The sequence below is a fragment of the Trachymyrmex cornetzi genome, unplaced genomic scaffold (genome assembly GCF_001594075.2).
Source record: "Trachymyrmex cornetzi isolate Tcor2-1 unplaced genomic scaffold, Tcor1.1 scaffold147, whole genome shotgun sequence".
NCBI classification, from domain to species: Eukaryota; Metazoa; Arthropoda; class Insecta; order Hymenoptera; family Formicidae; genus Trachymyrmex; species Trachymyrmex cornetzi.
In genome coordinates, this window is record NW_017296059.1 from 6563389 (window position 1) to 6591001 (window position 27613).

Genomic DNA, 27613 nt, shown 5'->3' on the forward strand with positions numbered 1-27613 from the left:
ATAAAAACATATTTATTGCGGTGCGTGTATAGTGATTTATAATTTTTGTCAATACCTCTAAATTTACAATTTTGTTTAAAACCCGTAATATTCATTTCTCGGCAACAAGTGGTAACATTCATATGTGTATAAAGAACTTTAAAAGTGACGGAAGAAAGATATAGAAAAATTAAATTTTCATAGAATCCACAAATGGAACACCGACTTGGTCGGACAAATGGTTATTAAGTTGTGGCTTACAAGACTGGTGGGTTAATTTGAGCAATATACACATCTCCTAAGCTTGTCTCTGTACTTCAAAATAGAAGCTGTTTAAAGATGTTGGTAGAATATATTATAAACATAAGACAATCGCATGCAAGTTACGATACAATCTCACATATATAATGTACAAATTTTAAGCTAATTGTGCGTGTCGTTTCATTGACGACTCATGAACTAACTAGAAGGCATAATACCTGATTTGTTTCAAATGTCTTGCCTTATATCACGATATAACAATTTAATGACAATACTTGTCATCAAAAATTTCAGTTTTTAATTAAATTAGATTTATCAACGTATATCTTTACGTATTTTAATATATCATATATTGTTTCCGATTATCTTGAGTCTTTGCTATTTTTATATATTTAAATCAATCTTACCAGTTTCTTATCAACAATGCCTAATAAACAACTTACCTATTAAAACATACCTAGTAAAAGCCGGTTTCACCAACATCGATTCTTATCTAATTCAAACGTTTTAATATTGTAAATATTTTAAGATAAAAAATCGAAATATTAACAATATACCATCAACGTTATTTCAAGAAATAGTTATTTTGGAAAAAGAAAAGACTTAATCAAATTACATGATTATTGAGTACAAGCGTAGCATGATGGACAGCACGCGAGTCTACCATGCTATATTACCTGGGAACTAAAATTCGATCCTCGGCAGATCTAAGAAATTTTTGCACGCAGGTAGCTCCTCTTTGGCGATTCTGGCAAACCACCAAGAGTGTGCCATCTATTACCAAGAAAACTTCTCAAATTGCCGTTCGGAACGCCGTACTGGCGTTAATTAATTAATGAATGACTTTAATGTTGGTGAAACTTTCCTCTAAAATTATAATATATAATATTTTAACACAAGTATATCATCAAAGATTACGGAAATGGCAAAAACACACGATCAGTCTATCCTATTTATACAAAAACACTCCAAGTTTTGTTTTCAGCTAGCTCAGAATTTCTATAAACGATAAATCGAGCTTATCTGAAAATAAAACGGTTATTTCCATGCTGAAACTTTTTAAACATCATTTTGCAATTCTGAAAGCAGGCTATTGTACTGTAAATGATTTATTTTCAGAGGGAGGCTTTTTTCATTCGTGCATCCTTCATATTTACTATCTATTCACAATTTTGGATAACTTTGGTTTTCCCTGATTCATTTGAAAGTTGCTTATAGCATCTAGGATAATCAAAATTTCTATTTGTTTGGCATTTTCTTCATCTTTGTAGTCGTTAATGTAACAACGCTCGGTAATATTCGGTAAAGCACAAAATTCACGCTCTCTCCGCTAGGAATGAGTAAAAAGGGAAAGACACAAATGGACTTTCTATTTGTTTGATTTATAACTTCATTATTCTTGCTTGTTGGTCAGCAATGCTTCCGCCGCAGTTTTAACTGCTACAAGAATAACATTTTCTTATACTTATGTTTTGATTCATGTCGTAAATAAAATTCCATTGATATCCATATTTTTAATAAAATTATTTTTAATAGAATTATTCTTAATTTTTAAAAATGACCTTACCTGTGTCACGTGCATTAGACAAAAATCTGTCTAATCCAGGTTGATACTGAATAAATTTTGGACGGATGATACGACGATATAGAATCAAGGAACCATTATACTCGGCAATTGGTGCCATCAACCATACATAGAATACACACTGTGTACAAATTCATAATTAATAATATTTGCTCTTGGCAGGATCTGTCTTTAAGATTAGTGCCTTCAGAATTATACCTTAAATAGCCAATAGACTGGAAACCAGCAGACAATATACTCGGAAAAGAATTCTATTATAGTAAATACAGCAAAAACCACCCAATAAGTGAGCCATTTTGTGTCATCCTCTTTCTTAGGACTTTCCAATGCTTTCATAGATTGGTATGCAGGATAAACAAAACCGACTATATTACATACTAGCTGTTGTCCTAATCCAAATACCAGGTATATAGCCATCAATATCATTGATCCTATCGATAAATAAATAATAAAAGTAGTAATAATAATAATAATAACTTATTCTTCCTAAAGTACTCCTAAAATACTCCTATTTTAAATTCAACATACTGCCGTTTGCAAAAATATTAATGCAAACGAGCAAAAAATATGGGAGTATCTGAAAGCGATATCGTCATGCAATTGTGTGATGACCAATGACCCGAACAAAGATCAACAGGTTGCAAATTTTCGGCAAAGATTTCGAAATATATTTATCAAAGAAAAAACAGCGCGACATAAAAAAGAAAAAAACTGTGAAATTAGGTATTGCGTAACGAGTGCGCGATAACAAGTTCTACGAAAGTGCGAAGTCGCATTAACATGAGGTTGAATAATTATCTAAGTGTGATCGAGCCGGCCAATCAATAGGAATGACTAGAAATCTGCGTAATTGTACCACCGGGCGACTCACCGACAAAAATGTATAGCCGATCGATGCCGGTCTTCTCTTCCGCGAGGGCGAACATCTTTGTCCACGGCTTGCTCTCATCCTTCAACGCTTTCTCAAGGTATTCTTTTACTGCGACGATTCGGGCCATTTTTTTTCGTGGAATAAACTGACCTTCAATAAAGATCGTACGCGCAGCGTTGGTTAACCGTACACCTGTACCTGTTCACCACTAGAGAGACATGGCCGACGTTCGATATCGACTGATCGACACGTTCGATGCTTCTTTCTTTCTCGATCTCTCGATATCTCTCGAGATTCGACTCCCGAGATTTCTCGACTAATCGCTATTCAGAAATATCTTACTCGGCAGCACAACCAATTTATTTCTACCGATATAAATTAATTTTAATCTCAGTTCAACTTACTCTTTACCCCTTTTTCTAATTCTTGTAACTAGAAAAAGATGAAAAGTTAGATAAACCAAAATTAAAATAAAACTGCATTGGTAGAAACGGGCATCTTCCCCAAGGAAGAATGCAAAATTGATTTCCATCTGAGTAGTCCTCAGGTATCATATTATCTTTAGGCCTATTCTTTTAAGCTAAACTTCTTTTTGCACGGTCCATCTTTTCTTTTTTTCTTCAACAACGTGGAGAAAAAAAGAAAGATGAACCGTGCAAGAACTTTAGCTAAAAAGAATCTCTTGTTTTTAAATCGATAGATGCAACAAAGACAAAATAATATCTGGGTGACACTCAGGTGGGAATTTTAACATAGAGATGTCTGAAACACATCCTTACATCCTCTGAACTTCCTAAGAATACGTTTCCAGAACATCTCTCGAATAAAGTATGCTGTGTAGGTTACTCGACAAAAACACAAATCAACAGAAATATCTTATTTTATCTTTTTTAACATTCAGTGACAATAACAAAGACAGAACGATTCTTGTATCTAATTCTGTCATCCAAAATTTATCCTTAATCTTTTTGACAAACGAATTATTTTTTATTTTTATAATAAATTTTTATTTTTTTTAGATTTATTTTTATTTTAACACATTATAACAAATGGCTCAGATCTTAGGCGCACATTGTATCGTAAAAGATCCTCTCCTCGTAGTAATTTTCACATTGGAAATAAATGAGGTTGTAAATAAATTTAATTCTGCAAATTATCAAAAATATGGATCTTTTTTTTGACACGTGAATCGTGTTTCACTGCAACGTACAATGTTACGCGTGCGTATTAGAACATTACCAAGATATCTGTACGCAATAATTGCACTCGAATTAATCTGTTTCGACAATATATCAGTTCTTCTTTGACGAAACAATATACAGCCTCGAATTAAAAAAATCGTGTGCATGTACACTTCTATACAACTAGTTTATAAGTCTATGAACAGTGAGGACGTGGCACGAGACTGTAATTAGGAAATGATCTTTGAGCAGTTTCAAGCATTTACAGCTGGCCCTAGTCTGGTGTGCGATAGAGGATTGAAAGGTGACGTGTTTCGAATCCCCTTCTCTAAACATTCCGTGTAAATGTCGGCAGTGAGCTCGTTGAGTGGAATCTCCTTGTCGTTCTTGGCAGCTTTCATGGCGTCGTCCACTGATTTCCTAATCTCACCTTCTATTGCCTGAGACAGAAAAAGATTGCTTATCTACATAAATCATCATCAGATAACACAATGAAATAAATTACTATAATAGATAACATTAATCGTGAAATCTAATAAAAGAGACATTGACTAACTTTGATTTCGTCAGCAGTAGCAAGATTGAAATTCAAAATTCTCTCTTTAAAGCTGGTCAGAGGATCCCGGGTCTGTCGAACCTCCTGCACCTCTTCTCGCGTACGATAGCTGGTTCCAGGATCCGACATACTGTGCCCGCTATACCTGTACGTCACAGTTTCCATGACAATGGGGCCTTTACCCGACGTACAGTGATCAATTGCAAATTTTGTGGCTTCTCTCACGGCTAACACATCCATTCCATCCACCTATAATACAATTTTTATCATAAATCTCTTTACCTTAATAAAATAAGAATCTTTTAAAATAGATTAACATACCCATATTCCAGGAACATAGTCGCCTCTGGTATAATACTCCGTGCTTGCCGCAGCACGATCTACGCTGGTACCCATTCCGTATCCATTATTCTCGCAAACAAAGATGCAAGGTACATCCCACAGTTTAGCCATATTATATGCCTCGAACACCTGACCCTGATTGGCCGCGCCATCGCCGTATAACGATAAACAGACTCCACCGTTATTCAAGTATTTTTGTGCAAAACCGATTCCAACTCCCAGTGGCACCTAATTGTAATAGTGTTAAAATATTTTTAAAAATTGTAATATTAACGGTATTAAATTGAATTTTCAGACTAATGCAAACCTGAGCGCCAACAATGCCATTTCCTCCATAAAAGTTCTTAGAGTACATGTGCATAGAGCCACCCTTGCCTTTGGCATTACCACCTTGTCTGCCTGTGAGTTCTGCAAAAACGCCGAATACATCAATGCCCATTAAATAAGTCCATCCATGTGCGCGATAAGCCGTGATTACAGCATCTTGGGGTCTCATCGCAGCTTTCATGCCGACTGCACAAGCTTCCTGCAAAGGAAAAGCAACAAAAATTGAGGTATTTCTGAATCAAATAAATATTTTGAAAAGATACAAATGGTCTTTACTTGTCCAGAATACAAGTGACAGAAACCCCGAATGATTTTCTCTTTGTACAAGTTGCCAGCGGCCGTTTCCATACGACGTATCGTATGTAGCTGTTTAAATAGTTCGATAGCATCATCCCGAGTCACTGTAACCTGAGTAGATGGGCCATGGTCCAATTTGTGCAAACGAAAAGGTTTGGTCTCGAAGGAGGCTTCAGTGGCATAATTATTCTTCTTACTCAAGAAAAACGAAGCCACCTAAAAACAGCATCTAATTAGTATCTGTAGCAATGTAAAAACATATTGTAAGTGTAATTGTAGCACGTGCGACAGCGTGAAATTTATATGATCTTGTGAATCAGTGGTTGTGTTCCTTGAAAAACTCAAAAGTTCTGCGTTTTCGTGTTAACATCAAACACAAGTTCAAAGCAAACATAATGCGGCAGCAAACCGCAGCACAACCGAGTCGCGAGAATGATAATTACCTCGTTCCAGCTTCCAAACTGGCGAATATGCGGGATATTGAGGAAAGAAGAAGACTCATGAAATACGGTGTCGCAAGTAAGAATGTCTGGGATTCGTAACGAGACCCTGACACGGAAAACACGACGCGGCGTGTTTAGAGGTCATGCTTCGGTGCACTTACATTTCGTCTCGACGACTGCACGGCGACGTTCCTGAGACAGTTTGGTATCATTTCCTAACAATGGGGAAGAGATCAGTGAAAACAGAAGACGTTTTTCGTCACGTCGAGTCCAGTGCAGAAGACCGAGACCGCCTCGTCGATGTGAACCACCTTCACCTGACACGAACCAGATGGTGCACGATGGTGCACGAACGAATGCTCCGGAGTGCAGGGTGTAGATGCGGCTCCAATGACGGTCATAGTCAAGGCGCAAGAGGCGCAATCTTGCCAGACGCTTTTCCTTGTATGTAGACGAAAAAATTCTAAGAAAAGTTGTAGACTTTCCTAGTATTTCTGAAAATTATTCCAGTTCGTATAAAAATCCTGAGAAAAATTTCCACCAAAGACGTCAAATGTTGTTGTCGCTACGCTCGCGAATTTCTCACCTGTTATTTTTGCAAATTGAAATTCCAGCATTTTTTATGAAGATAAGAAGTATATCCTCCTTGTGAGGTTCGCTACTTTATTATGGATGAGGTTGGATGAGATGACACTTTCTACACTTCGTAGCGCACAATGACAGCGTGATCATATGTTTCTTTTAAAACGCGAGTGCTTTTTCACACGTGGAAAACAATGAAAGGCAATAATAGTATACTCCTCCAAACATTCTTTTTTTTTACAATTGTCTCTAATATGTTTCCATTTTATTGTACGTGACTCTTCGAAAATTTTCAGAAACGAGTTGAAGTTGAAATGGAGGTCGACGATTCCAGCGAATATGACCGGAAAATTGTCTCCTTCAAAGACCTCGGCAGGTTTAAATTAACAGACAGAAGATACAACGATGATTCTCTCAATATATATACAGCGAGGCTGAATGATTTGCGGGAAGACACATTACGTAGAGCGAAACTGAAATGGAGTAAGCCACGTTTGTACACTCAGAATCTTTCTATGTACGTTATTTACAGTTTATGTATGTTGTAGCCAACTATCAACACGTAGAAGTTTCACACCTGACCCTGGAAACCTCAGGAAAGTCTTATATTCTGATAGGAGTACTTTATAAAGATCAGAGACTGAAACCTTCCTTTCTACGCGACCTCAGCAAGGAGCTTCAGCTGGAAGCTCAACCGAGTAATAATTATGCATCAGTTGACGACCAATTATTTTTGGAGGATGAAACGTTACGTGTAAAATTAGTAGGAAATTGCATGGATATACAGGAAGTAGTCACAGGACTGGTCTGTGCGGTACTTGGACATGAATTAGAAAATGGAACATTTTGGGTATATATTTACGTAATTATGGCTATAGACAGGATTCCAGCTTGCTCATGTGGAACTTTGCTCTTAGGTAGAGGATTGGTGTTTTCCAGGATACTATCTGAAGCCTTCCAGTGTGAGCAGCTCGTTGGTGGAAGATGGAAAAATTTTGCTAATATCTGGATTAGATCTAGTTAATAACACGGATGAGTTCAGCTTAGATTTACTTTCAGAATGGATAACCGGAATGGCGGGATGTGCCAATGTTCAAAAAGAAGAAGCTGCAATTGCTAAAGTCATTATCGCTGGTACGAATATCGAATCGTCCATATTTTCTGACTAGCGATATTAAATCCTGTATAAATAATTGCATAGGAAACTCCATTCGTAGTTCTACGAAAATATACAGCCACAAAGGCTATCATGAAATCAAATCGCACGATCAGCTTAAGATCAAAGAAGATATAATAGCAATGCATAAGCTTGATGCTTTTCTCAGCAATATTCTCAATTGCTGTTGCGTTGTCCTGATGCCGGGAGAGTTTGATCCCACTTGCAATTATAGCATGCCTCAGCAGCCTTTTCACCCATGTACTTTAGAAAAATCGGTCAGGTAACAGCGATACATTTAAGCTTTGCGTCAAACTTTCTTTACATAATACAGTTTAGATGTAATACAGGTTTAAAAGCATGCATGGTGCGACTAATCCTTGGATCGCTAATATTGGAGGTCGTGTCGTAGCTGGTTCTTGCGGCGGACCAATCATGGATATTATGAAAATCGCTGGATTATCCCCACTGTCTCCATTGGAATGGCTGGAGCATACATTGATCTGGGGGCATTATGCTCCAACCGGTCCTGACACGCTTCCGATTTATCCGTTTTTCAAAAATGATCCATTCGTTATCAACGAATGGCCAGATATATATTTCGCTGGAAACATGGATGAATACGACACAAAGTTAGTTACAGGTAGGAATTTTTTTTATCTGATTTATCAATTTTTGTTCATGACGAAATAATTCATGTATATTATGTATAGCTGACGAAGGGCATGCGGTACGATTAATATGTATTCCGAAATTTTCGGAAACAAAAACAGCGGTGCTAGTCAATTTACAAGATTTGACGACACAGCCTATTTCATTCGGTGATAGGCTGACGTAATTTGTATAATATATAAAATATTCTGGCGTCTATCTCTCCATTATTTATGCTATACCTCGCTCTATCAAGACGATGGAGAGGTGGAAGCATTTCGGCTTACCGAGTTTTGGACAGGCCTGATATAAAAGATCAAATAATTGTTTATATTACGTAATTGTATCATTGCAATGAAGTATTGAAAAACACAATGTCGTATCTCCATATAAAAGGAGTATAGAAGATTATTAATATAAAACTTGAATCCAAAGTTTCTCAAATATATAATTTAATTTATTCATCTGAATTTATATATTATAACACATATACTTTATATGTATAATAAATATATAATTATTTATTACAATTAGCCCATTTGTCATTGTATATACCTTAATAATACATATCACATAAACTTATAATAAAGGATAAAAATATATTTAAAAAATATAAACGTCTTACAAAATAATTTATAACACAAATAAGTAATAAGATTTTATAGTTTTGTAACCCATTTGTTATTTGCAAAAACGTACGAAAATTTATGCAATTTGTTAAATCTCTTCATCACATATCATATATGAACATTGATACATTAAAATATAACATTTCTTTAAATAATTATTTCTTTACATTATTTATTATCGAAAATTAATATAATATAATGTTCTATATGAAATAAAATGCTATAATATTACTATCAATATCTATAATATAATATTCTCTATTATATTTTCGTTTCTGCGATGAATACTATCTTTCTTTGGCACAAACAGTTAGTATTTTCTTAGATTACTTACATCAGTCATAAGATACATTGTTAATTTTCATAAGACTTGCACAAATGTGTACGGATATTGGAGTTTTTTAAGGCATAAATATATGCATGATTAAAGAAAGGAACTAGTCGAAATGCCGTTAAAGAAATTTCAATTCGTCATTCATCCCAGTATCGTTTAGCGCCATAACTTTTCAGAGGCCTGTAATATTATCCTGGTCTTTCTCCCATCGTGAATGTTTGTTTTGATAAAAATTTTGAGTCTCCGAACCGCAGGATCTGGGGGCAACAGGAATGTTTACGCAAACAGTAGTCGATTCCAATCGCTGTTCGTTGTTCGACGAATCTTGACGTTCAGAACTGCTGCTTTGCTGATCCTCTGACCGCTCCTCGCTTCTCATGGCGCAGATTACGTCCGTAAGAGCCACTATATAATTTTTAGCCAGCGTTAATGTCTCCATTTTTGAGAGCCGCTTCTCTTTGGTAACATGCGGGATCACTTCGCGCAAGGACTATAAAGACAAATTCATTAAAATAAAGTCTTACAAAATAAAAACATTGTATATTGTGTATACGATTAGAAAAAGATTTTTTCAAAAAATATCAGAAACAAATATTTGTTAATATTCTATTAGTTTTATATTTTAGATATAATGTATAACAGTAGCTTTATATGTACCTGAAACGCATCGTTCATACAGTGCATCCGCATACGCTCGCGTTCATTGCTTTCCAGCCTTCTGAGAGTTCTCTCCCATGCTGTATTTCCCTTGGAAGGTTTCGACAATCCCGAAGATTCCGTTTTTCTCGTCGTTCGTCGCAGGTTCTTACTTCTCTGTTTCGATTCTGTAGCCCAAGTATTCTCATTTGTCACTTTAGACCGCATAGTATATTCCTTCCTCTCTCTCTCTCTTCTAATGAAGTAATAATTAAATTTCATCGGTCACAATTTTAAAACAGATTCCTCTTCTCATTTTTTCAAGCTCTGGCGGAAAAGTTTTTACGAAAAACTATAACATAGAATGAAACAAGATCTTAGAAATTTGTAGTTTTTCATAGATATTATTTGTAGTGGGACGTAAAGTGTTATTTTTTTAACTAAGAAATCCTTCGTCAAACAAATCTCATGCACATTCTACGTTTCGCTATAAATATCTATAAAAAATTAAAAATTTCTAAGATCTTCCTTGGTGAAAATTTTTCTCAGAGTTTTTCATATAATTTTTCAGAATTTCTATATAATTTTATAACTTTCTCACATTTTTTTATACGAATTGGAATATTTCTCAGAAAATCTACATCTTTTCTCAAAATTTTTCATATATGTTAATTATAAAATATCGTAAGATTTCTAAGATTTTTTGTAAATATAATTTTTGATGATACGTTATAAATCTAAAAAATTTTAAATTATTTTAAAAAAATTATAGGATAAGAAATGTCAGAATATTTTAGAATTCACTTGTATAAAAAATTCTGAGAGATGTAAACTTTTCGAACATTCTGAGTATTTCTGAAAAATGTTCCAATTTGTATAAAAATTATGAGAAAAATTTGCGCCAGGGTTGTCTCAATCTACATAGTTTTTCTGTTCCTACTGAAAAAAATCACGTGCTAAAAAAATCACTTACTGATTTGGAATAATATGTTGCGTGATTTACTTATCTTAATTGCATGATCGTTGTGTAACTTTATGACGTGATTTTTTTCAGTAGAGCTACTTTTTCATAAAAATATTTTTCCGCCAAGGACACATATCTTTCTATATCTATATACCTTTTTATATCTGTCTCCAAATTGTAAGCAAAAAGAGAATCAGAATAAAAATATATTAACAAATTGAAGACACAGAATTGATGCTTGACATTTTCTATGACTTACTTCTTACCAATATTGATCAGATCGTTGACTAATCGATGTTAAAAATGACCTATGATCTTATTTTCACAATTCGTGCTATATATTTCATCGATTTAATACATTTTGACATCGAATAACTGTATGACAAGTCACGTCATAGATTTTCCAAAATTTCAAACCGTGTACTAAGCACCGCGTGTACTTGTTGAGCCACGCTGGAACAACGACTGACGTTGCGACGCCGGGGTGCGGCCGGCGCCGCCTTCCACCCCCGATATTTTATCATGTACTCTGTGCTCTTTTCTTTTATCTACATCAGTAATCTCATCATGTATTCGATGTATCATCTATTGTTTTATCCTCGTACTCTATATTCTCTAACAATGCAAAGTAACAAATGTTTCGATATTCGAAGAAATACTTTCTGATTGAAAATGCTTTAATTTATATAAATTAATTATAACTGAGCTATTCACATCTACTTTTACATACAACGATCTTGTTGAGGTGTTCTGTAAACAAGTTGGAATAATCAATATTCTAACTAAATATGTTCAATTTACATCTAATGTTTGTTTTCAAATAATAAAAAGCGAGTGGAAAAAAACGAATACGAACAAGTGTTACGCCGCGCTTTGCACACCCTTTATATACGATATTCCGGTGTCTATGTGTGAGCGGGCTACAGGTGGGCGTATGACGTAATTCGCCCACGCGGACCCTCCTATCTACCCATTATCGCTCCGCTAGCAACAACTTAGGGATGACGAGGGTTTAATATAGACAGACTTCAAATGCACCTGCTCGAATTTATATGAACATCTAATAAAAAAACTTATTAAAAAGCAAATTTTGAGCAACTTATTAAAAGGCAAACTGAGCAATCATGATAGGACAAGGAGAAATATTTACATTTAATTTAACAGGTTGACGATTTCATAACAAATTTCAATTGTATATTTACGACTCCTTTATTTGTCCATTTTACATTTACCACAACAGGCATCAGTTTTTTCCAATTCTGATTCCTTGTGATTAGCGGTCCAAGGTCCAAGGCTGATCGTAGCGTAGAAATCCATAGGATAAGGTCGATCCTTGTCGAACTCTGCCATCCTAAGAGCGACAGCACCTTCATAGGGTGTGAGAAATGGTTTCTCAAACGCGACACCCCAGTCAATACTCAATCGTGGACACGCAATCTTGAATAAAATTTATTGATAATTTAACATACACAAATTTTTTAAACTATATATTAACTAAAACTCAATCAAATATTTTCTTTTTTTCATAGCTCTTTTTGAAGTTATATATTTCCTCCAAAAATATGTATATATATTTTTAATTTAAATATTTTCCTACAACTTTTCATAAATTAAATACAATAATATAAAATAAATTAAACATAAAAATACTAATAAAGAAAGAGGAAGACGAGTAAACTTTTGAAAACTGATGTTTATCTCATGAGAGATCGTACTTGTATGAAAGCGTCAACGTCTTTGAACAGCTTGATTTTATCCGGGAATATTTCCGACAATAATATCACGACGTTCTCCTTTCCTAAAGCCTCAATTCTGTTTTGCAGAGTTTTCAACACACGAGGACTGCCCTGTCTGCCTAGAGTGCTAAGTACTAAAGCATATTTGTCAGTTTTAATAGCACGTTGTATTGCCTCGTGCCTAGTCTTCAACATTCTTTCATGATCATAAAACTCTTCGGTTAATTTTTTTGCATATGGATCATACTTGAACGCTCTTAGTTTAGGATTAGCAATCATAACAGCCTCTAAATGAAAGCGACCATCCCCTATGTACATCACTACATCAGCGCAACGAACCTGTGGTGCTGTACATCCTAAAATCTTTAAAAGCCGTTGTCTATTTATCTATTATATTATATTAATAATTAAACATATTAAAAAATGTATTGTACTTCTCCAGGACTAAGTGGCTTGCTTTGTGGAACTGAGATTTCATATCCTTCTCTTCTCAATTCTGCTGCTACCGCTTGTACTGTTGTAGCAAACTGTATTGTACTAACTAGTGCTATCTTTGTGGTAATTGGTAAAGTTACTTTCAAGCAGTCCACGCAATGAGAAATGTCAATTTTTATATTAACAAACACATAAAGTACTTTGATACCAGCAGTCTGATCTACTGGTATAAGACACGAGTGTCCATAGTGGACCAGAAAGTCTGCATCCAATGCTCGTGTCGTATAATCATCTACACAGCAGGCTCCTATAATAAAATGATATTATAAAATACTGAAAGTATTAGATATACTCATTCAATTATACCGTAAGTGACATCGGCCATAATAACAGTTTCTGCTTCAGTAAAGTCTTCAATGATGTCAGCTATGGTTGTAGCATACATCAGAAGGCCTTCTGGCATTTGGAGAACTACTCGCTTTGCCTTGGCTTCTCTGATTCTCCATACCGTCTTGTGTATCTCAAAATTATAATTTGTGGGTAAAGCAGCTATGGCAGAATTCAGTAGAGGATCGTTCAAAAGTTCCTCGGGAATTTTGCTGATCCTTGTGGGAGCTTTGAAAACTTTCCGAACAGGCTTCGCCTTGATAACTACCACGGAATCGCTCTGATCAGCCATCTCCTCCAACTCGCAATTAACTGAATTCTCCAAAATATTTTAACACGTGATTTACATAAATATTGCCTTAGTATGAGCAGCAACTATTCGCAACGAGCAAAAAGGAGATACAAGTTAGGTTAAGATTAGGTTAGGGACAAAGGTAAACATGTGAAATTATAAAACTGCATCTCGATGTTTTAACAGAACTTCCTACACATACGAATTACACATTTCAATACCGGTATATTTATCTTTATAAACGAATAATAAAAGAAAATATTAATTATTAGAAAATTAAAAAAATAAAATTTCAATCAGGTCCCACCGAGATTTGAACTCGGATCGCTGGATTCAAAGTCCAGAGTGCTAACCATTACACCATGGGACCTTATATGAAAGTCGTCTTCTCTATTATTACCTTTAAGCATAATGTATATAAAATACAATTTAAAAGAAAACAGTTTTTTATAAAAAAAAAGAAATTTAAATGTTTTGTACGAGACTTCATTGAAAAAAATAATCTTAAAAATAGCAGAGTTAATAACATGCTTCTACTCTCAATAAAAAATCGACACTTTCAAAAATATATAAACTCTTCGCCATCTTTCTTTCTTCATTATCGATACATCTTTTTATTGACCATTTTAATTTGTTACTTTTTCATCAATTTTAGTAGATGTCCCTTTTTTCGCACTTCCTTCCTTATCTACATATTTTCTAACCTCAAATATCTCTGATACTAATCATTTGAATATACGATAACTTTGTTCCCGGTTGTTCTGCAAGCACGCGAGTGTACACGTGGTTCATGTGACTTAATTTTGCAAACAATTTTTATATATTAACATTATGGATGCTCACGATCTTTTCAAAAAGCTTGCAGTCGGTGCTAAATTTGATATAAAACGCTTTCGAAAAGATGCAGAAAGATTTCAGGTAATCAATTATTCAATCCTTGAAAGATATGTTTTTCATGTGCTCGTTTAATATATCACGATAATATTTTGTTAGATTGTAAAACCAAGTAAAAATGAAATCGAAATAAACAATATAGTTGAGGAAATAAAAGACGAAGTATTAGAGCCTACAGAAAGCAAAGCAAAAAGAAAATATAAAGATGAGACCGAAGATGTTGATGAAATAACATTGCTGAATGGACTATCGGTACCGAAAGATGGAAGTGTTCCGGTTATAAAACGTAAAAAAGTCGCAACTGCTGACAAGATGTTAAAACTGGAACAAGAGAAGGTTTGGTATTTCTGTAGTGAAACTACAAATTACGGCTGTTACTTTTCACAATGAGAGAATTCAAATATTTGGTGCTTTGAAGTTCCTAAACACTTTAACTTCAAAGATTTAGAGTTAATTTTGGAAATTTGAATTCTTTCGAATCTTCAAAGTAATAGCCCTAATATAAATGTAAAAAAAAATATTTTTTAACATATGTAAAATATCTTTAATTTTTCAGATAAACCATCTAAGAAACATGAATCGTATTTCAGTCACAGGCAGTCATGTACCTAAATTAATATTAGAATTTAATGAATTAAAAACAAATTACCAAGTGTCAGAAAATTTGTTAAATAATATGAAAAACAGTGGATACTTGTATCCAACACCAATACAGATGCAAGCAATGCCAATTATGTTAGAGGTAAGTAAATTTCTATAATAAGCTGTGTAATTAAAATATTTTTAACAAGTATTGTTTTAACAAATTTTTTTTTTCAATGACAGGGCAGACAGATACTGGCTTGTGCTCCAACAGGATCAGGGAAAACTGCAGCATTTTTGTTACCAATCATTCATAGTTTACGAGGACCACAAAAAAAGGGCTTTCGCGCTGTTATTCTAAATCCTACAAGGGAGTTAGCCAAACAGACTTATAGGGAATGTTTGAAATTGAGTGACGGCTGTGACTTTAGAATTCATATAATTAGTAAAATAAATCAAGCTCTTACCAAATATGGTCCTTCAAGCTCGCAAAAATTTGGTGAGTTTAGCCAGTGTGAAAATTTTAATATAGAAATGATCTTATTAAAACTCATTTCTGTTCTCCAGATATTTTAATTACTACACCAAAACGATTAGTATTTCTCTTAAATCAAGATCCTCCAGCCATTTCATTAAATAAGTACGTATTTTACAATTACAATATATATATTGATTAAAATCACTTATGCACAATATTCTTATTCTGTTTTTACAGTGTTGAATGGTTAATTGTGGACGAAGCTGATAAACTGTTCGAGGAAGGAATACGGGGTTTTAGGGAGCAATTAGAAGAGATTACAAAAGCCTGTGTTAGTACAAGTTTACGTCGTAGTATGTTCAGTGCGACAAATACTCCAGCAGTGTCAAAGTGGTGCCGTCGTAACATGAAGGGTCTTGTAACAGTAACAGTTGGACAAAGGTACGTGTTTGTGTGTCTTAATAAATTTTGTAATAACCATGAAAACTAAATAATTATGTTTCCTTTTTATTTTATACAGAAATGCAGCTGCAGATTTGGTAGATCAAAAGCTTCTTTTTGTTGGAAACGAAAGAGGTAAATTAGTGGAATTTAGAAATATTATTCAGAAGGTAGGACAATTTATTTGGAATGTTTTATTACTTTTTTGAGTATTGTGATTATAAATGCGTTTGTTTATTATCAATAAAGGGTATATCGCCACCGGTCTTAGTATTTGTACAAAGCAAAGAGAGGGCTCAAGAACTCTTTAATGAGCTTATATACGATGGAATTAATGTGGATGTTATTCACGCTGACAGAACAATGACACAGGTATAATAAAAAAAAAATTATTTCGCGCAACCTATCTAATTGTACATTAATCATTATATTCCTCTAGCGAGACAATACTGTGCGTTGCTTTAGAGAAGGAAAGATTTGGGTTTTGATCTGCACAGAATTAATGGGCAGAGGTATAGATTTTAAAGGCGTAAATCTCGTTATAAATTATGATTTTCCCCCGTCCGCCATCTCTTACATTCACAGAATAGGTATGTATTGGTCTTATCAGTAAACCCACAAGATAGAGCTATTCTATTCCTTTGACAACTGTTTCTAGCCATTCTTCTTTTCCTCCCTTCTTATTGTTAAAATACGCTCAGCTAGAAATAGTAGCCTTTCTTCTCTTTTGGTATTGTGTAAGCTATTATTTATGTTGCTAATAATAGAAAAAGGTCATGCTCTCGTGTAGAATGGAGATAAATATAACATGATGAATGTAAAGAATGGACATTACCATCCACTAAGATATTATCTCGCCATTATACTATATTTTTATACATTCCAAGAGTACGTTCAAAGAAACAGGATGGCGCTGATCTGTCAAGCTATTTCTTACTTAAACATCTTACGTTTTCCGAAACAGGTCGTACTGGTCGCGCCGGTCACAAGGGAAAGGCAATAACGTTTTTCACTCAACAAGATACGGTGAATTTACGGAGGTATGTTGACATATTGACTCTTCTTTCATATATACTTATATTTCAATAAATAATATAAAACGTTTTCTCGTTTCTTAGTATTGCAGCGGTTTTGCGGGCCTCCGGATGCGACGTACCAGATTACATGTTAACCATGAAAAAGCACGGTAAGAAGGAACGACGTAAGCTCGAGCGTACAGCACCCACACGTGAAAAAATATTAACCGTGCCTACGTATAAACGACGTAAACGGAAGTCATGCGTCGAAAAGAAATCGGAGTCGGAGAAGGAAAAGTAAGTGTAAATACGATAGTCGTTTTTAAAATGTGAAATAAGTGTAATAGGGTCTTTTTAAAAAAAGTAAAATATTTTTTAAAAAGATCTGCATACAAAAGACTTAGAAATTGTTTGTAAATAATTTATTGTATCAATACTTACATATAAAATTTATATATAAATCTATAATTGTTTATAAAATTATATATAACACATTCCTTAACAATTATATAATGTTTTAACAATAATATGAATTTTATAAAATATTTGTCATGGCATATATACAGAGATTACTTCGAAATTCCGTTCTAGAAAGAGCTAGAAAATATTGTCTAAGTGCTGGACATTTAATAGAATATCTAGACGCATTACAAAGGCACTTTTAATGTATCCTAACTGTATATTTTTATTGCACAGTTTCATTGCACGTTAGGAATTCTCATTATAGCTACTTATGCAGTCTATGTTTCGAATAACCAATCGCATGGCAATTTTGGCATTTTATTCGCTGGCCATGGAAGATATCCTGCTGTTTTGAACACCCAGTAGTCGTAAGACACTTTGGCAATTAAACCTATTAAAAGTATCACTTCGGTAGCGATAATATAATATATATAGTCCGTCCAATCTCCCGGATACACGCACATTTTCGATGGCTCTAGATCTACAACTTTATCCTTTACATTTTCGCACATCACTTCATCGGAGTCCAATATCCGCGTTTGTAACCACGCCTGAAACGAAAAGTAAATAAAAATTCCTTTAATATTATATTTTATATTTATCTGTTTTTTTTTTATAAACGTTATACTGTACCTTTAAATGTTTAGCAGTATTACAATCACAATGCAACTTGTTGCCTCCTAATCTGACCAAATTTCTCGAGCTCAAGAAGTTTTTATGATGTGCGCTTGGACTTAATATGTATGTTGGCAGCTAAACATATTATATTTAAGATATGTTAATGCATTGGATACCATTGAAGAATTAAACATATTTCTTTATTTACTGACTTTACTTACTACTTTAATTTTATTGTACCGTAAACTCAAGATAGCATAATTATCCAGAAATTTAGAACCTTCCAATTTATTTATCGAGGAGATATTATTATAATCCGCATAAAACTCTCGTAAATCCTCGTAACACGGATTAGTACTAAGATCGTCTAAAACTGTAATCTAAAAGAAAAATTCAAAGAAAATTTGCATTGTAAAGTTCATACGCGATAAATAACGTAGAACTTTATCTAACAAGTCGCGCATACATTATTATAGGAAACGTTCAGGGCTATAGTGTTTTGCGGTAATTTTTCGGGTAGCTCCGTCAGCTGCATTCCAGTGCAATCTACACTTACAGCGTGTGTAGGTGGTTTACCTTCGATAATGTCTAGTCTTTTAATATCACACTGGCATTGCCAGGTATCACCTTTCGGACATTCTGTTTGCAACTAAAAGTCAAGATTAATTCTAATTGTATCTTGTATAAAATTTTACGAGATGTTACATTTGTTAAAACATACCAAACTGAGATAAAGAACCTGCGAAAGAGGCACTTGTTCAGTGGTGTTAAACCAATGCCACGTTGCCATAGATGAACACACTGTCTCGTTCTCGCGATTAAATGTGATTTGCTTTCCGCCAGTTTTATTGATGTAATGATATACGTCGTGACACGAAAGTTTATTTGTTCCTATAGAAAACAAAGATAATATGTTAATAATATAAGTATATATTTAATTAAGATAACAGTATTGAACAGCAGCTTGTTTACCAGAGATGTCTAACCAGAATTCTCGGCCATTCATCGTATTTAAAGCTGGAAGGTAAGTGAGTTTATTATAAGACAGATCCAACGTAGTGAGTTGCACCAAACGCGTCAGCGAATTATTCTCTACCTCGCGTAGCTCATTATTCGAGAGATTCAGACATTGTATGGGCGTCATCATGCGAAACTGCCCCCGCAGTCGATTAAGCTTGCCATCGGTTATGGCTAGAGATTTCAGCATCCTCCAACGAACTTCACTTACATTAAATACATCCAACGTCGTGTTACGTATGTGAACATAACTTATGTTTGAATGTTGAAATCCTAAGACACAGTAGTAAAAATACTTGAGTATATATACTGTTGGATAAATTAAAAAAAAAAAAAGAGTACTTGCATTACAATTCTTACCTATGCAAGAGAGACCATCTTCTAGACTTTGTTGATCTGTATTACAGCAAAGCGCAGCATTGCCCTCAGGTACATTCGCAAGAGTGATCCTCTTACAGGGACATCTTGAATCCAAGGTCGGACAGTCTATCGGGTGTCTGTAAAAACACTGTTCTGGAAGAGAATTCGAGATTCCACTTGCACTCGACGTCTGCTGGTCCTCCTCTGTACGTGCACTGGCTACTCCAGCGTAAAGGCAAATTACTAAGGCTAGCCACTGCATCTGCAGTCAACATATATAATTATATATCGTGCATAATTTTTTATAAAATATTTATATATCTAATCGAGAATGTAACAAATTACCTTTTATCAATCTATTGCTGCAGTTAAATATGAATTAATCCGTACAATATTGTTATTGTTTTGTTTGATATTATACCTTGCAGTTCTACTTGTAGAAAAGCGTTACGTGTTTTGCAACTGCAATTAACGCGATGCAACGGCGTGTTTTCCCTCCTCCCGAGCTAATTCAATGAGCATACTTGATTGCTCGCGGGCCTCGCTTTGCCGTGGCGGGTGGCACAAATGAATTAATCCGTTTAATCCCGACCAACACTCCGGGTCGCTCGGGTCGGCCTGTTGATGAATCGCGATTGCTCGGTCGAGGACTTGGCCGCGTTCATTACACTCGTTTCACTCGCTCGACGTCGAACCGAGCACGGCAATTATATGATAAAAAGAGAAAAACACATGTGCCTGTCATTATCAGTTTACCGAATAATTGCGAAATATATACTATTATAAATCGTATTCTGTTTACGGTGTCATCAACAATAATACGAATTGTAATCGTCGTTGATCTACATTTTAAGCTTTACACTACAATTTCTTTAACTATTTTCGGCTAATTGTTATTTTTGGAAAAATTGATTATATAAATAGAGAATATTCAATGACAAACGATTTACTTTTATCAGTTTGAGAAGACCGTAGTGGTTCCGAAGATAATTGAAAAACTCTATTATCGAATGTACATAATTTTAATAATGACAATTTTTGTCGTTTTGAAATTTTATATAATTATAATTTATATACGGATTATACATTTTATAATTATTTTGACATTTTGCAAGTGTATGTAGACATAAAATTATTTTTACTTATCCATTTAATTGTATATTTATGTAGACCGCGTCAATATCAACGGATGATAAGTACGCTTTCTTTCATATTGACTATAGGTACTTTAGTCGGTAAAAAATATTTTTATTAAATTTTGCATGTATCTCTATGACATATATATGTCTGTTTTTTGTTCCTATACTAGACTGCACTAGAATTCTGTTTCTCGCTTTCAATAAATATCAAACATATATTTATCTCACTTTAAATTCCAAAAGTGTATACTAGTTTAACCACAGAAAACAGACCTATTAATTCTCATTATGCCTAGAATATTTATATTTATATCTGTTTATTTCAATGCTGTCCAAGATTTACAAATTTTGGACAGTTATTATGGCTCGGCGTATATCAGCATTTCTTGATCCTTTTTCAAGCTAAATAGAAAAAGAAAGGCAATAAGCGTGAATACTGACACCAAACCCAGAGTTAGAAATCTTGGGGACAGCACTGGTTTATTTTATTATTTATTTATTATTTGTTCAATACGTAAAAAAATTTGAAAATTACGAGCTTTTGTGATGACCTCTATTGGTCACTCGCGAAATGTCTCACGTGTTGACGCGGTTGGGAAATGTACGAAAATAGAAACAAATAAAAATACGCTCTTTGTTGTTCTTTGTTCTCGAGCTGTCTCGAGGGTAAACATCGTATCAAGGGATGAAATTTGATACGATGCAGTGACATTTATTTATCTCAACGTATATTGCGAGTAAATTCGGCCTACCAACGTCCAGCTAACATTTGAATATGGATACGTGCTCATGTGGTACGTATCAGCGACGTGACGATGAATGGACGACTTGTAACCTAAAAACGTAAATTATTATCACACGTACGATTATCTCGTTAATTGTTCGCACGTATAATTAACGCCTTTTCTCGATGCAATAGATCGACGGCGGAGCACGCGGTATGTTAGAAACGAAGACCTGTGACGATGGACGACACGTACGAGCTGAACCTAAAGAATCTAGCCGGTTGGATCGCATCCTGTGCGTTGATCTTCGGTGCGGTTATACCCTATGTACCGCAGTACAAGGAAATCAAAAGGAAGGAAGATGCTGAAGGATTCTCCCTGTACGTTTGCCTCACCCTCCTGATCGCCAACACGCTTCGTATACTATTCTGGTTTGTATCTGCCAGAGACGTGGTGTGTCTTCCAACAAGCGATACAAATGACACTGCGTGACACATTGGATCATTATATCCTTGTTGTTTGCCAATGTTAAACGAAAATGACATGGTGTGCCTTCCAACCCAACAAGCAACACAGTGATTATATCATCTTTGTTTAACATTGGCAAACAAGGATGTAATGATCCATTGTGTCACACTGTTGGAAGGCACACACTACTTGTCATGTCTCCTTTTCTAACAGACTCTGCAAACAACTTTTAGTGCTTCTTAATATTCTTGTATATAATGTTTTGATATTCTAGACATTTTACATATCTTGTCTCTTTACAGACTACTTTGAATTTTCATTTTAACCTTAGACTACCTATGTGAAGGATAATTGTTTTCAAAGAGTTTTTAGGTTCCAAATAATCTGAAAAACTACTAGTTACTCTTTCAACACTTAAGAATAGGATGAATAGGATTGTACAATTGTATAACCTGAAATATTTTTTTACTTATTCTATACATGTTTAAATCTGAGACTGAATCGACAAAATAATTCAAAGATAAATTATTTGGGTCTTTAAATTTCCATGTGATTTAAATCTCCACTCTATGGAGAGTCAATATATGTTTATTATTATATGACAAAAATAAATCATTGAATGTGTCTCCAAGTACTGACACTACACATTCTCTTTACAGGTTTGGCAAGCACTATGAACTTCCGCTTTTGTTGCAAAGTATACTTATGATTCTGGCAATGTTTGTTATGATTAAACTTTGCATTAATGTACAAAACAGAACGCAGATAATCAAAGCAAAAGAGCGTGTACTTACAGGTGAATATATCTTATTATTGCAGATGTATATAGATACTGATTTATATATACATATAAATACCTGCATTTATAGGTGGCGAATTTTTATACTTTGCAGATTTGGATGCTAGGTTCTTTTGGAAGTGGACAGACTTCAAGTCCTACTTGGGTTTTATGGTTCTGTTCGCTGGCACAGGTGGTGTGATAACATATTTATTTCTGGATATACCGATATTTATTGAAATTGTTGGATTCTTAGCAGTATTGATAGAAGCTATGCTAGGAGTCCCTCAATTTCTTCGCAATTCGTCGAACAAGTCAACTGTAGGAATGAGGTGAGGATTAGATATAGAAAAAAAAGAAAATACATAAACTATCCATATATACATGTAATTAATATTTTAGCATAGCGATGGTGGCAATGTGGACCGTGGGAGATATTTTCAAAACGTGTTACTTTATTTTGAGAGATACCCCCGTGCAATTTCAGGTGTGCGGTGCCATTCAAGTCACGATTGATGTTGCCATTTTAGCACAAGTATACCTTTACAAAACTAATAATAATGTACATACAAGAGCTCCAACGAGATCGGATTGAAGATCATTTTGCTATCGCTGTCTATTGAAAACAGAACTTTCCGAACAACAATAATACTTCGCCTAAGTCTAAATATACAGATTTTTAACTTTTTAATAGTGATCTAGTGAAATATAAAAAAAAATTATATTTTTATATTGACTGATCGTTGTCAAACACATTTATATGTATTTAAGTTTCTTAATATTTATCGAACAAAGTGCAGTTAATATTTTGATAACAATTTATCAATATTTAAGTATTTATCGATATTTAATATATAAACATACAATTTGTTATTTTATAAAATTCATATCATTATATTAATCATTCCATTCTATACCAAATGTAATCATTTGTTCCTCATATATAATTTTACTTTTAAATATAATATTATTGAATTATTGAGATTATAAATATAATCTTATATATATATTGAATTATATTAATTGTACAGCTACATATGCATATTCCCCATTAATGATGAGAGTACCAGACAGAGCGGGAGTTTAACACGTGACCGTTGCTTAGTGACAGACCGTCAACAAAACTTCGTGAATAAAGTGGCAGACTGTGGCAGACATGGCATAGCTCCCATCTAAAGGGAAAATGGAAAATTTTTAATATCGAATCACTTTACATTGCTCAAAATTTTTTAAGAGAACTTTCTTTTGCTCAATAATTATTTTTTATTATTATAGTTATCAAGAATTGTATATTTGAATTTTTCGTCAGAAATGACAAGATGTATGAAGAAGCAGGTTAATCTAAAAAGCAGCAGTGAGTGTTTATAATACTTATATAATAGTATTGTAATTCATAATTGTAATATTAAAAATTCTATACAAAATATAGCTTATAATCAAACGGGACAGAATTATTTTGAGCAATTGGCGGCGTATAATTCAATGAGCGTGCATCTACGACGGATTTTATTGGCAAGGAGCGTAGTTGATACAAGAAATAAAATTTACTTGAAAAGAAATCAGCGATACAAAGTACAAAGAGCTGATGATAGCGAAGTCTGTTTGCATCTGGGAGCAACGGACGATGTCATCGATAGATTGGCCTATGATACTCGACATCATCCCATGGTAAAGTTCAATACAGCTAACATATTAAAATTATAAATTGGAATGAATGTAACAAACGGATAAAGATTTTTACAATTATTAAGCTAATCGGGATGATTTTAGAGATTAAGAATTTGCTACTTTTTGAAACCAAAATGATTTTTTAAATCTGTGCTTTGAAATTTTCATGTAGGATATGTTAGGAATATATTTAAACGCGAAGCATCTGGACTTTTGCAATTGTAATTTAGATCAATTGAAAGCTTGTAGTAGTCACACATATTGTGACGAAACCGATCAAATGGATCGACAGCAACGATCAACATCAAAGAGTCAAAGAATGACATCACCAACAACATGTTCACCGAAACATAAAAAATTTTCAGTATCAAATTTTATTTGCAAAAAGGAGTTGAAATCTACGCGAGATGTCCCTGATATAGTCAGTCCACCAACATGCTTTTTGCGACAGAGGTGAGCTTGTATTAAAGATTCAAATTTTATTAATTATTTTATTCATTGTTGCTGTAACTTTCAATATATATATATATATATATATATATATATACATATTTTTTTTATAAATATGCTAATTATTTATTACGCGCTTATTCAAAAATATTTAGACATTGATATTTCGTCGACCATTGCAAAAATTGCAAAATTGTAGAAGACTTTTCGACTCAATTTTTAATTAGGAATAACACTATATGATTAGTGTCCGCTATTTAAGAAACATCCTGTACATATGTATGTATAAGAAAATGCAGTACTAAAAAGTTGATACAAAAATTCTGAAAGAATTCTTAGAACTCTATGAGAAGAAAATAAACAATTTTTGTCTCTTGCTGTTTTTCTGTAAAATTGATAGTACTCGAATAAAAAATTATTAAAAATGAATATTCGGCGATTTTTAATTATTAATATTTTATTAATTATTGGGAAAATTGTAAAATGGTAGAGGACTTTTTGACCCAGTTTAGTTCTGTCTACCTATGCACGAAATATTTGGCGGTCATTTTGGGATATCCTGTATATTTTTTATAAGTATTATAATTATCTATGTTTGAAATATATTACACGAGATATTTACATATCATATATATCTGAAAATTCCCTTTTTCATTTCACTTTTCATTTTTGTAGAAGGTGTAGATACGAAAAAGAGCTCCCACCTCCTTGCGCAGCTACTAGATTAGATTCAACGATATTTAAATCAAGATCTCAATCCCCAAGACAGAAAAAAATCGATTATCACACGTTATCTTCGAGCGTCTCGCAATGTTACGATTTTGATTGCGATGAAAAATATATCAAAGAGTCCATTTCTAAACAATTCATATCTCAAAAAGAAGAAGAGAAGAAATATATTAAATTTGTTTACAACATCACCAAAGAAATAATGCAGAGAGGTCTTTATACTGATAAAGAGCTGCAGGATGTATTTAAGAAACACATAAATCAATATAAAGGAATATTAAATATGGTATAAATAATAAAATTGTCATAAAAAAATGTAAAAGAACTTTGTTTTAATATCTTACAATTTCTTAAATATTATTGGTATCTCCCTCAATATTTATCAATATATTGTCTTTATGGATTTTCTCTTTTATTTCAGAATAAAATGCTATACGAGATTTATCAATTAAAGATCTCCTTAAATATAGCGGATGATTCAGACACAGACGAAGAGCTGGAAGATTTGATCCATGCGCAAAAATTATTAAGCGTATCTGAGATTAGGCCTCCTACGCCGCCGAAGATTTTGGATGAAAATAAAGTGATGGAAAAATTAGAATCTTATCAGAAAATGATGAAGGCTGACAGATCTCCAAAAATTACTACGAAATCAGTGATGCTGGTCGACGCGAACCCTGAACTACTCATCACCGAAAGAGATGTGCTGGTATCGTTGGTGGAAGCAGGTGTAGATCCCAAACAAGTTCAACATATTTGTAAGAATCTACGTCACAAGAGTAGAGACGTCAACTTCACTGAAGGGGTAAGATAATTCAATATTCTTCATTATTCCGGAAATAAATAATAATCTCTACTTTATTTAGGCACAGATAGACATGGAAACTTTATATTCTTCGGACTCGAAAGTAGATAATTTAGAACTAGAAGACAACGACAAGCAGGTTTCCGTGGCTGCTGAAAGTGCTCGTGATAATTCTGTCGTGGATAATTCAATTGAGTTTTCTGAAAAACAAGAATCGAATCCTTCGACACCGAATTTCGTATCCACATAAGACGAGACAGTGGAAACAAAAGAGGAGAAGACGGAATCTGAAATCACATCTGAACATGATAAAGCAGAATCGTAAACTGAATTAATGAATTTATTTCTGTTCCTTCGTTAAGAACATTTGCTTTCAACGCCTCTTGCTCGTCATATTGTCCTTATAAATATTTATATATCGCCTTCGAGTAACTTATTGTATTAGCAACTAAATAAACATTGGATATGCAATATTTAGTTCACGCAGGAAAATGATTTATTTATCACTTGATAACATATCAGTGTTGGGAAACAAAGTACGCTGATTTTATTTCACATTCATATATATCTTTTATTCATCTGTTCTCTTATATTGGATTTCACAATACATCTGTATAAGGATCTGTGGTTTGTAATTCATTCAACAAGCTGCAAATTCTCAACAGAGATAAAATATACATGAAAAAATAGGTACCATGTACATTTGTAGCCGCACATATACATTTCGTGCATATCTATGTACACAAATGTTACGCGTTTGTACAACAGGAAAATTCATATATTATGCAGACTTCTTAAATATACATATATTACATATATTACGGTTTTTTTAAGTGTATATATACGGACAATAAAATAGTTGCCATGTATTATTTCGTTCGTTTATCTACAGCTACTAGCTCTGTTTGTGCATTTCGTTTTGTACATGAGTTTTGTCTCCCTCTCATTCGGTACACTACAACTATTTTAACTTCAAGAAGGTAACTTCGAAAAGGTAACTGAAAAACATCGCACTTGGCATCTATTAATTCGGTAAGTCATTAAATAACTACAAACATAACATGCGGTGGTTCTCTCGTCATTTAAAATAACTTTCATAAAGTGTTAATATATATTATCAAAATAATTGCATTTGTTTTAAGTTCTGTGTGTGTGTGTGTATATGTGTGTTTTTCGTATTAAAGTATCGTATAAAATATAGAGATAGTTTCTATAGCGTACAGATAAGTCATAACGTATTCTATGAAAATTTTGCAAAGTTTGAAAATTGTAGAATTAATAAAGTTATAAAAACTTAAAAAAAAAACAATTCTAATGTAAATCAATATATTAAATCTGA

At 33.7% G+C, this 27613-nt stretch overlaps 9 protein-coding genes and 1 non-coding gene across 14 annotated transcripts; 4 read left to right on the top strand and 6 right to left on the bottom strand.

The window, feature by feature from the left end:
• Positions 1-1305: 1305 nt before the first annotated feature.
• Positions 1306-2939, bottom strand: LOC108757873 (Receptor expression enhancing protein A). 2 transcript variants are annotated; one of them, XM_018502550.1, is made up of 4 exons: positions 2697-2939; positions 2024-2256; positions 1808-1946; positions 1306-1677 (listed from the first exon to the last, which is right to left on the bottom strand). In XM_018502550.1, the coding sequence occupies exons 1-4, from the start codon at positions 2821-2823 to the stop codon at positions 1634-1636; spliced, it is 543 nt and encodes a 180-aa protein (XP_018358052.1). In that variant the 5' UTR covers positions 2824-2939; the 3' UTR covers positions 1306-1633. The 2 variants fall into 2 exon arrangements, with proteins under 2 accessions (XP_018358052.1, XP_018358050.1); XM_018502548.1 differs by having other exon boundaries at positions 1306-1680; positions 2697-2938.
• Positions 2940-3736: 797 nt separating this feature from the next.
• On the bottom strand, positions 3737-6085 carry LOC108757868 (probable pyruvate dehydrogenase E1 component subunit alpha, mitochondrial). Its single transcript, XM_018502543.1, has 6 exons — positions 6004-6085; positions 5379-5615; positions 5083-5301; positions 4755-5003; positions 4434-4682; positions 3737-4317 (listed from the first exon to the last, which is right to left on the bottom strand). The coding sequence occupies exons 1-6, from the start codon at positions 6052-6054 to the stop codon at positions 4132-4134; spliced, it is 1191 nt and encodes a 396-aa protein (XP_018358045.1). The 5' UTR covers positions 6055-6085; the 3' UTR covers positions 3737-4131.
• On the top strand, positions 6045-8605 carry LOC108757867 (DNA polymerase delta subunit 2). The gene is given in 8 exon segments (XM_018502542.1): positions 6045-6246; positions 6248-6286; positions 6721-6907; positions 6973-7274; positions 7342-7558; positions 7626-7863; positions 7931-8223; positions 8294-8605. Coding segments are annotated over 8 exon segments (1584 nt in total). The 5' UTR covers positions 6045-6063; the 3' UTR covers positions 8419-8605.
• A 745-nt stretch (positions 8606-9350) lies between these two features.
• On the bottom strand, positions 9351-11385 carry LOC108757700 (protein dimmed). 2 transcript variants are annotated; one of them, XM_018502205.1, is made up of 4 exons: positions 11061-11385; positions 10949-10962; positions 9852-10075; positions 9351-9684 (listed from the first exon to the last, which is right to left on the bottom strand). In XM_018502205.1, the coding sequence occupies exons 3-4, from the start codon at positions 10056-10058 to the stop codon at positions 9367-9369; spliced, it is 525 nt and encodes a 174-aa protein (XP_018357707.1). In that variant the 5' UTR covers positions 10059-10075; positions 10949-10962; positions 11061-11385; the 3' UTR covers positions 9351-9366. The 2 variants fall into 2 exon arrangements, with proteins under 2 accessions (XP_018357707.1, XP_018357706.1); XM_018502204.1 differs by lacking the exons at positions 10949-10962; positions 11061-11385 and having other exon boundaries at positions 9852-10133.
• Positions 11386-11711: 326 nt separating this feature from the next.
• Dph1 (diphthamide biosynthesis 1) lies at positions 11712-13968 on the bottom strand. The gene is made up of 5 exons (XM_018502144.1): positions 13332-13968; positions 12965-13272; positions 12510-12893; positions 11945-12231; positions 11712-11832 (listed from the first exon to the last, which is right to left on the bottom strand). The coding sequence occupies exons 1-4, from the start codon at positions 13642-13644 to the stop codon at positions 12004-12006; spliced, it is 1233 nt and encodes a 410-aa protein (XP_018357646.1). The 5' UTR covers positions 13645-13968; the 3' UTR covers positions 11712-11832; positions 11945-12003.
• Positions 13943-14014, bottom strand: TRNAQ-UUG (transfer RNA glutamine (anticodon UUG)). Its single transcript has one exon. It is a non-coding gene; the product is annotated as a tRNA-Gln (tRNA).
• A 400-nt stretch (positions 14015-14414) lies between these two features.
• Positions 14415-17398, top strand: ais (DExD-box helicase 52). The gene is made up of 11 exons (XM_018502135.1): positions 14415-14562; positions 14638-14874; positions 15095-15280; positions 15364-15619; positions 15688-15760; positions 15836-16039; positions 16119-16209; positions 16289-16411; positions 16479-16629; positions 17004-17079; positions 17158-17398. Exons 1-11 carry the CDS (start codon positions 14476-14478, stop codon positions 17354-17356), a joined length of 1683 nt encoding a protein of 560 aa, XP_018357637.1. The 5' UTR covers positions 14415-14475; the 3' UTR covers positions 17357-17398.
• Positions 17399-17609: 211 nt separating this feature from the next.
• On the bottom strand, positions 17610-20378 carry hfw (leucine-rich repeat domain-containing protein hfw). Its single transcript, XM_018502498.1, has 8 exons — positions 19858-20378; positions 19513-19774; positions 19108-19425; positions 18857-19026; positions 18602-18784; positions 18357-18515; positions 18151-18270; positions 17610-18068 (listed from the first exon to the last, which is right to left on the bottom strand). The coding sequence occupies exons 2-8, from the start codon at positions 19772-19774 to the stop codon at positions 17796-17798; spliced, it is 1485 nt and encodes a 494-aa protein (XP_018358000.1). The 5' UTR covers positions 19858-20378; the 3' UTR covers positions 17610-17795.
• Positions 20379-21222: 844 nt separating this feature from the next.
• LOC108757849 (PQ-loop repeat-containing protein 1) lies at positions 21223-23293 on the top strand. 3 transcript variants are annotated; one of them, XM_018502500.1, is made up of 5 exons: positions 21223-21494; positions 21571-21807; positions 22504-22640; positions 22714-22954; positions 23025-23293. In XM_018502500.1, exons 2-5 carry the CDS (start codon positions 21617-21619, stop codon positions 23215-23217), a joined length of 762 nt encoding a protein of 253 aa, XP_018358002.1. In that variant the 5' UTR covers positions 21223-21494; positions 21571-21616; the 3' UTR covers positions 23218-23293. The 3 variants fall into 3 exon arrangements, with proteins under 3 accessions (XP_018358002.1, XP_018358004.1, XP_018358003.1); XM_018502502.1 differs by having other exon boundaries at positions 22738-22954; XM_018502501.1 differs by having other exon boundaries at positions 21223-21445.
• A 568-nt stretch (positions 23294-23861) lies between these two features.
• Positions 23862-26593, top strand: LOC108757848 (uncharacterized). Its single transcript, XM_018502499.1, has 6 exons — positions 23862-23976; positions 24052-24290; positions 24463-24743; positions 25416-25755; positions 25891-26274; positions 26336-26593. The coding sequence occupies exons 1-6, from the start codon at positions 23934-23936 to the stop codon at positions 26522-26524; spliced, it is 1476 nt and encodes a 491-aa protein (XP_018358001.1). The 5' UTR covers positions 23862-23933; the 3' UTR covers positions 26525-26593.
• Positions 26594-27613: the final 1020 nt, after the last annotated feature.

Coding starts and splice junctions, on each gene's coding strand:
- LOC108757873 (XM_018502548.1), bottom strand. CDS start 2,823: ATGGCCCGAATCGTCGCAGTAAAAGAATACCTTGAGAAAGCGTTGAAG. Junction 2,257..2,696: donor TCGGCTATACATTTTTGTCG/GTGAGTCGCCCG, acceptor ATTTATCGATAG/GATCAATGATATTGATGGCT. Junction 1,947..2,023: donor CAGTCTATTGGCTATTTAAG/GTATAATTCTGA, acceptor ATTTGTACACAG/TGTGTATTCTATGTATGGTT.
- LOC108757868 (XM_018502543.1), bottom strand. CDS start 6,054: ATGATACCAAACTGTCTCAGGAACGTCGCCGTGCAGTCGTCGAGACGA. Junction 5,616..6,003: donor TGCAGTCGTCGAGACGAAAT/GTAAGTGCACCG, acceptor TGCTGTTTTTAG/GTGGCTTCGTTTTTCTTGAG. Junction 5,302..5,378: donor GTCACTTGTATTCTGGACAA/GTAAAGACCATT, acceptor TTTCCTTTGCAG/GAAGCTTGTGCAGTCGGCAT.
- LOC108757700 (XM_018502204.1), bottom strand. CDS start 10,112: ATGAAATTTAATTATTACTTCATTAGAAGAGAGAGAGAGAGGAAGGAA. Junction 9,685..9,851: donor GTATGAACGATGCGTTTCAG/GTACATATAAAG, acceptor TTGTCTTTATAG/TCCTTGCGCGAAGTGATCCC.
- Dph1 (XM_018502144.1), bottom strand. CDS start 13,644: ATGGCTGATCAGAGCGATTCCGTGGTAGTTATCAAGGCGAAGCCTGTT. Junction 12,894..12,964: donor AGCCACTTAGTCCTGGAGAA/GTACAATACATT, acceptor CGGCTTTTAAAG/ATTTTAGGATGTACAGCACC. Junction 12,232..12,509: donor ACGTTGACGCTTTCATACAA/GTACGATCTCTC, acceptor ATTTTATTCAAG/ATTGCGTGTCCACGATTGAG.
- ais (XM_018502135.1), top strand. CDS start 14,476: ATGGATGCTCACGATCTTTTCAAAAAGCTTGCAGTCGGTGCTAAATTT. Junction 15,761..15,835: donor CCAGCCATTTCATTAAATAA/GTACGTATTTTA, acceptor CTGTTTTTACAG/TGTTGAATGGTTAATTGTGG. Junction 16,412..16,478: donor CTGACAGAACAATGACACAG/GTATAATAAAAA, acceptor ATATTCCTCTAG/CGAGACAATACTGTGCGTTG.
- hfw (XM_018502498.1), bottom strand. CDS start 19,774: ATGCAGTGGCTAGCCTTAGTAATTTGCCTTTACGCTGGAGTAGCCAGT. Junction 19,426..19,512: donor AGATGGTCTCTCTTGCATAG/GTAAGAATTGTA, acceptor ACTGTGTCTTAG/GATTTCAACATTCAAACATA. Junction 18,785..18,856: donor AGGTTCTTTATCTCAGTTTG/GTATGTTTTAAC, acceptor CTTGACTTTTAG/TTGCAAACAGAATGTCCGAA.
- LOC108757849 (XM_018502500.1), top strand. CDS start 21,617: ATGGACGACACGTACGAGCTGAACCTAAAGAATCTAGCCGGTTGGATC. Junction 21,808..22,503: donor ACGCTTCGTATACTATTCTG/GTTTGTATCTGC, acceptor TTCTCTTTACAG/GTTTGGCAAGCACTATGAAC. Junction 22,955..23,024: donor AAGTCAACTGTAGGAATGAG/GTGAGGATTAGA, acceptor TTAATATTTTAG/CATAGCGATGGTGGCAATGT.
- LOC108757848 (XM_018502499.1), top strand. CDS start 23,934: ATGACAAGATGTATGAAGAAGCAGGTTAATCTAAAAAGCAGCA. Junction 23,977..24,051: donor GGTTAATCTAAAAAGCAGCA/GTGAGTGTTTAT, acceptor TACAAAATATAG/CTTATAATCAAACGGGACAG. Junction 26,275..26,335: donor ACGTCAACTTCACTGAAGGG/GTAAGATAATTC, acceptor TACTTTATTTAG/GCACAGATAGACATGGAAAC.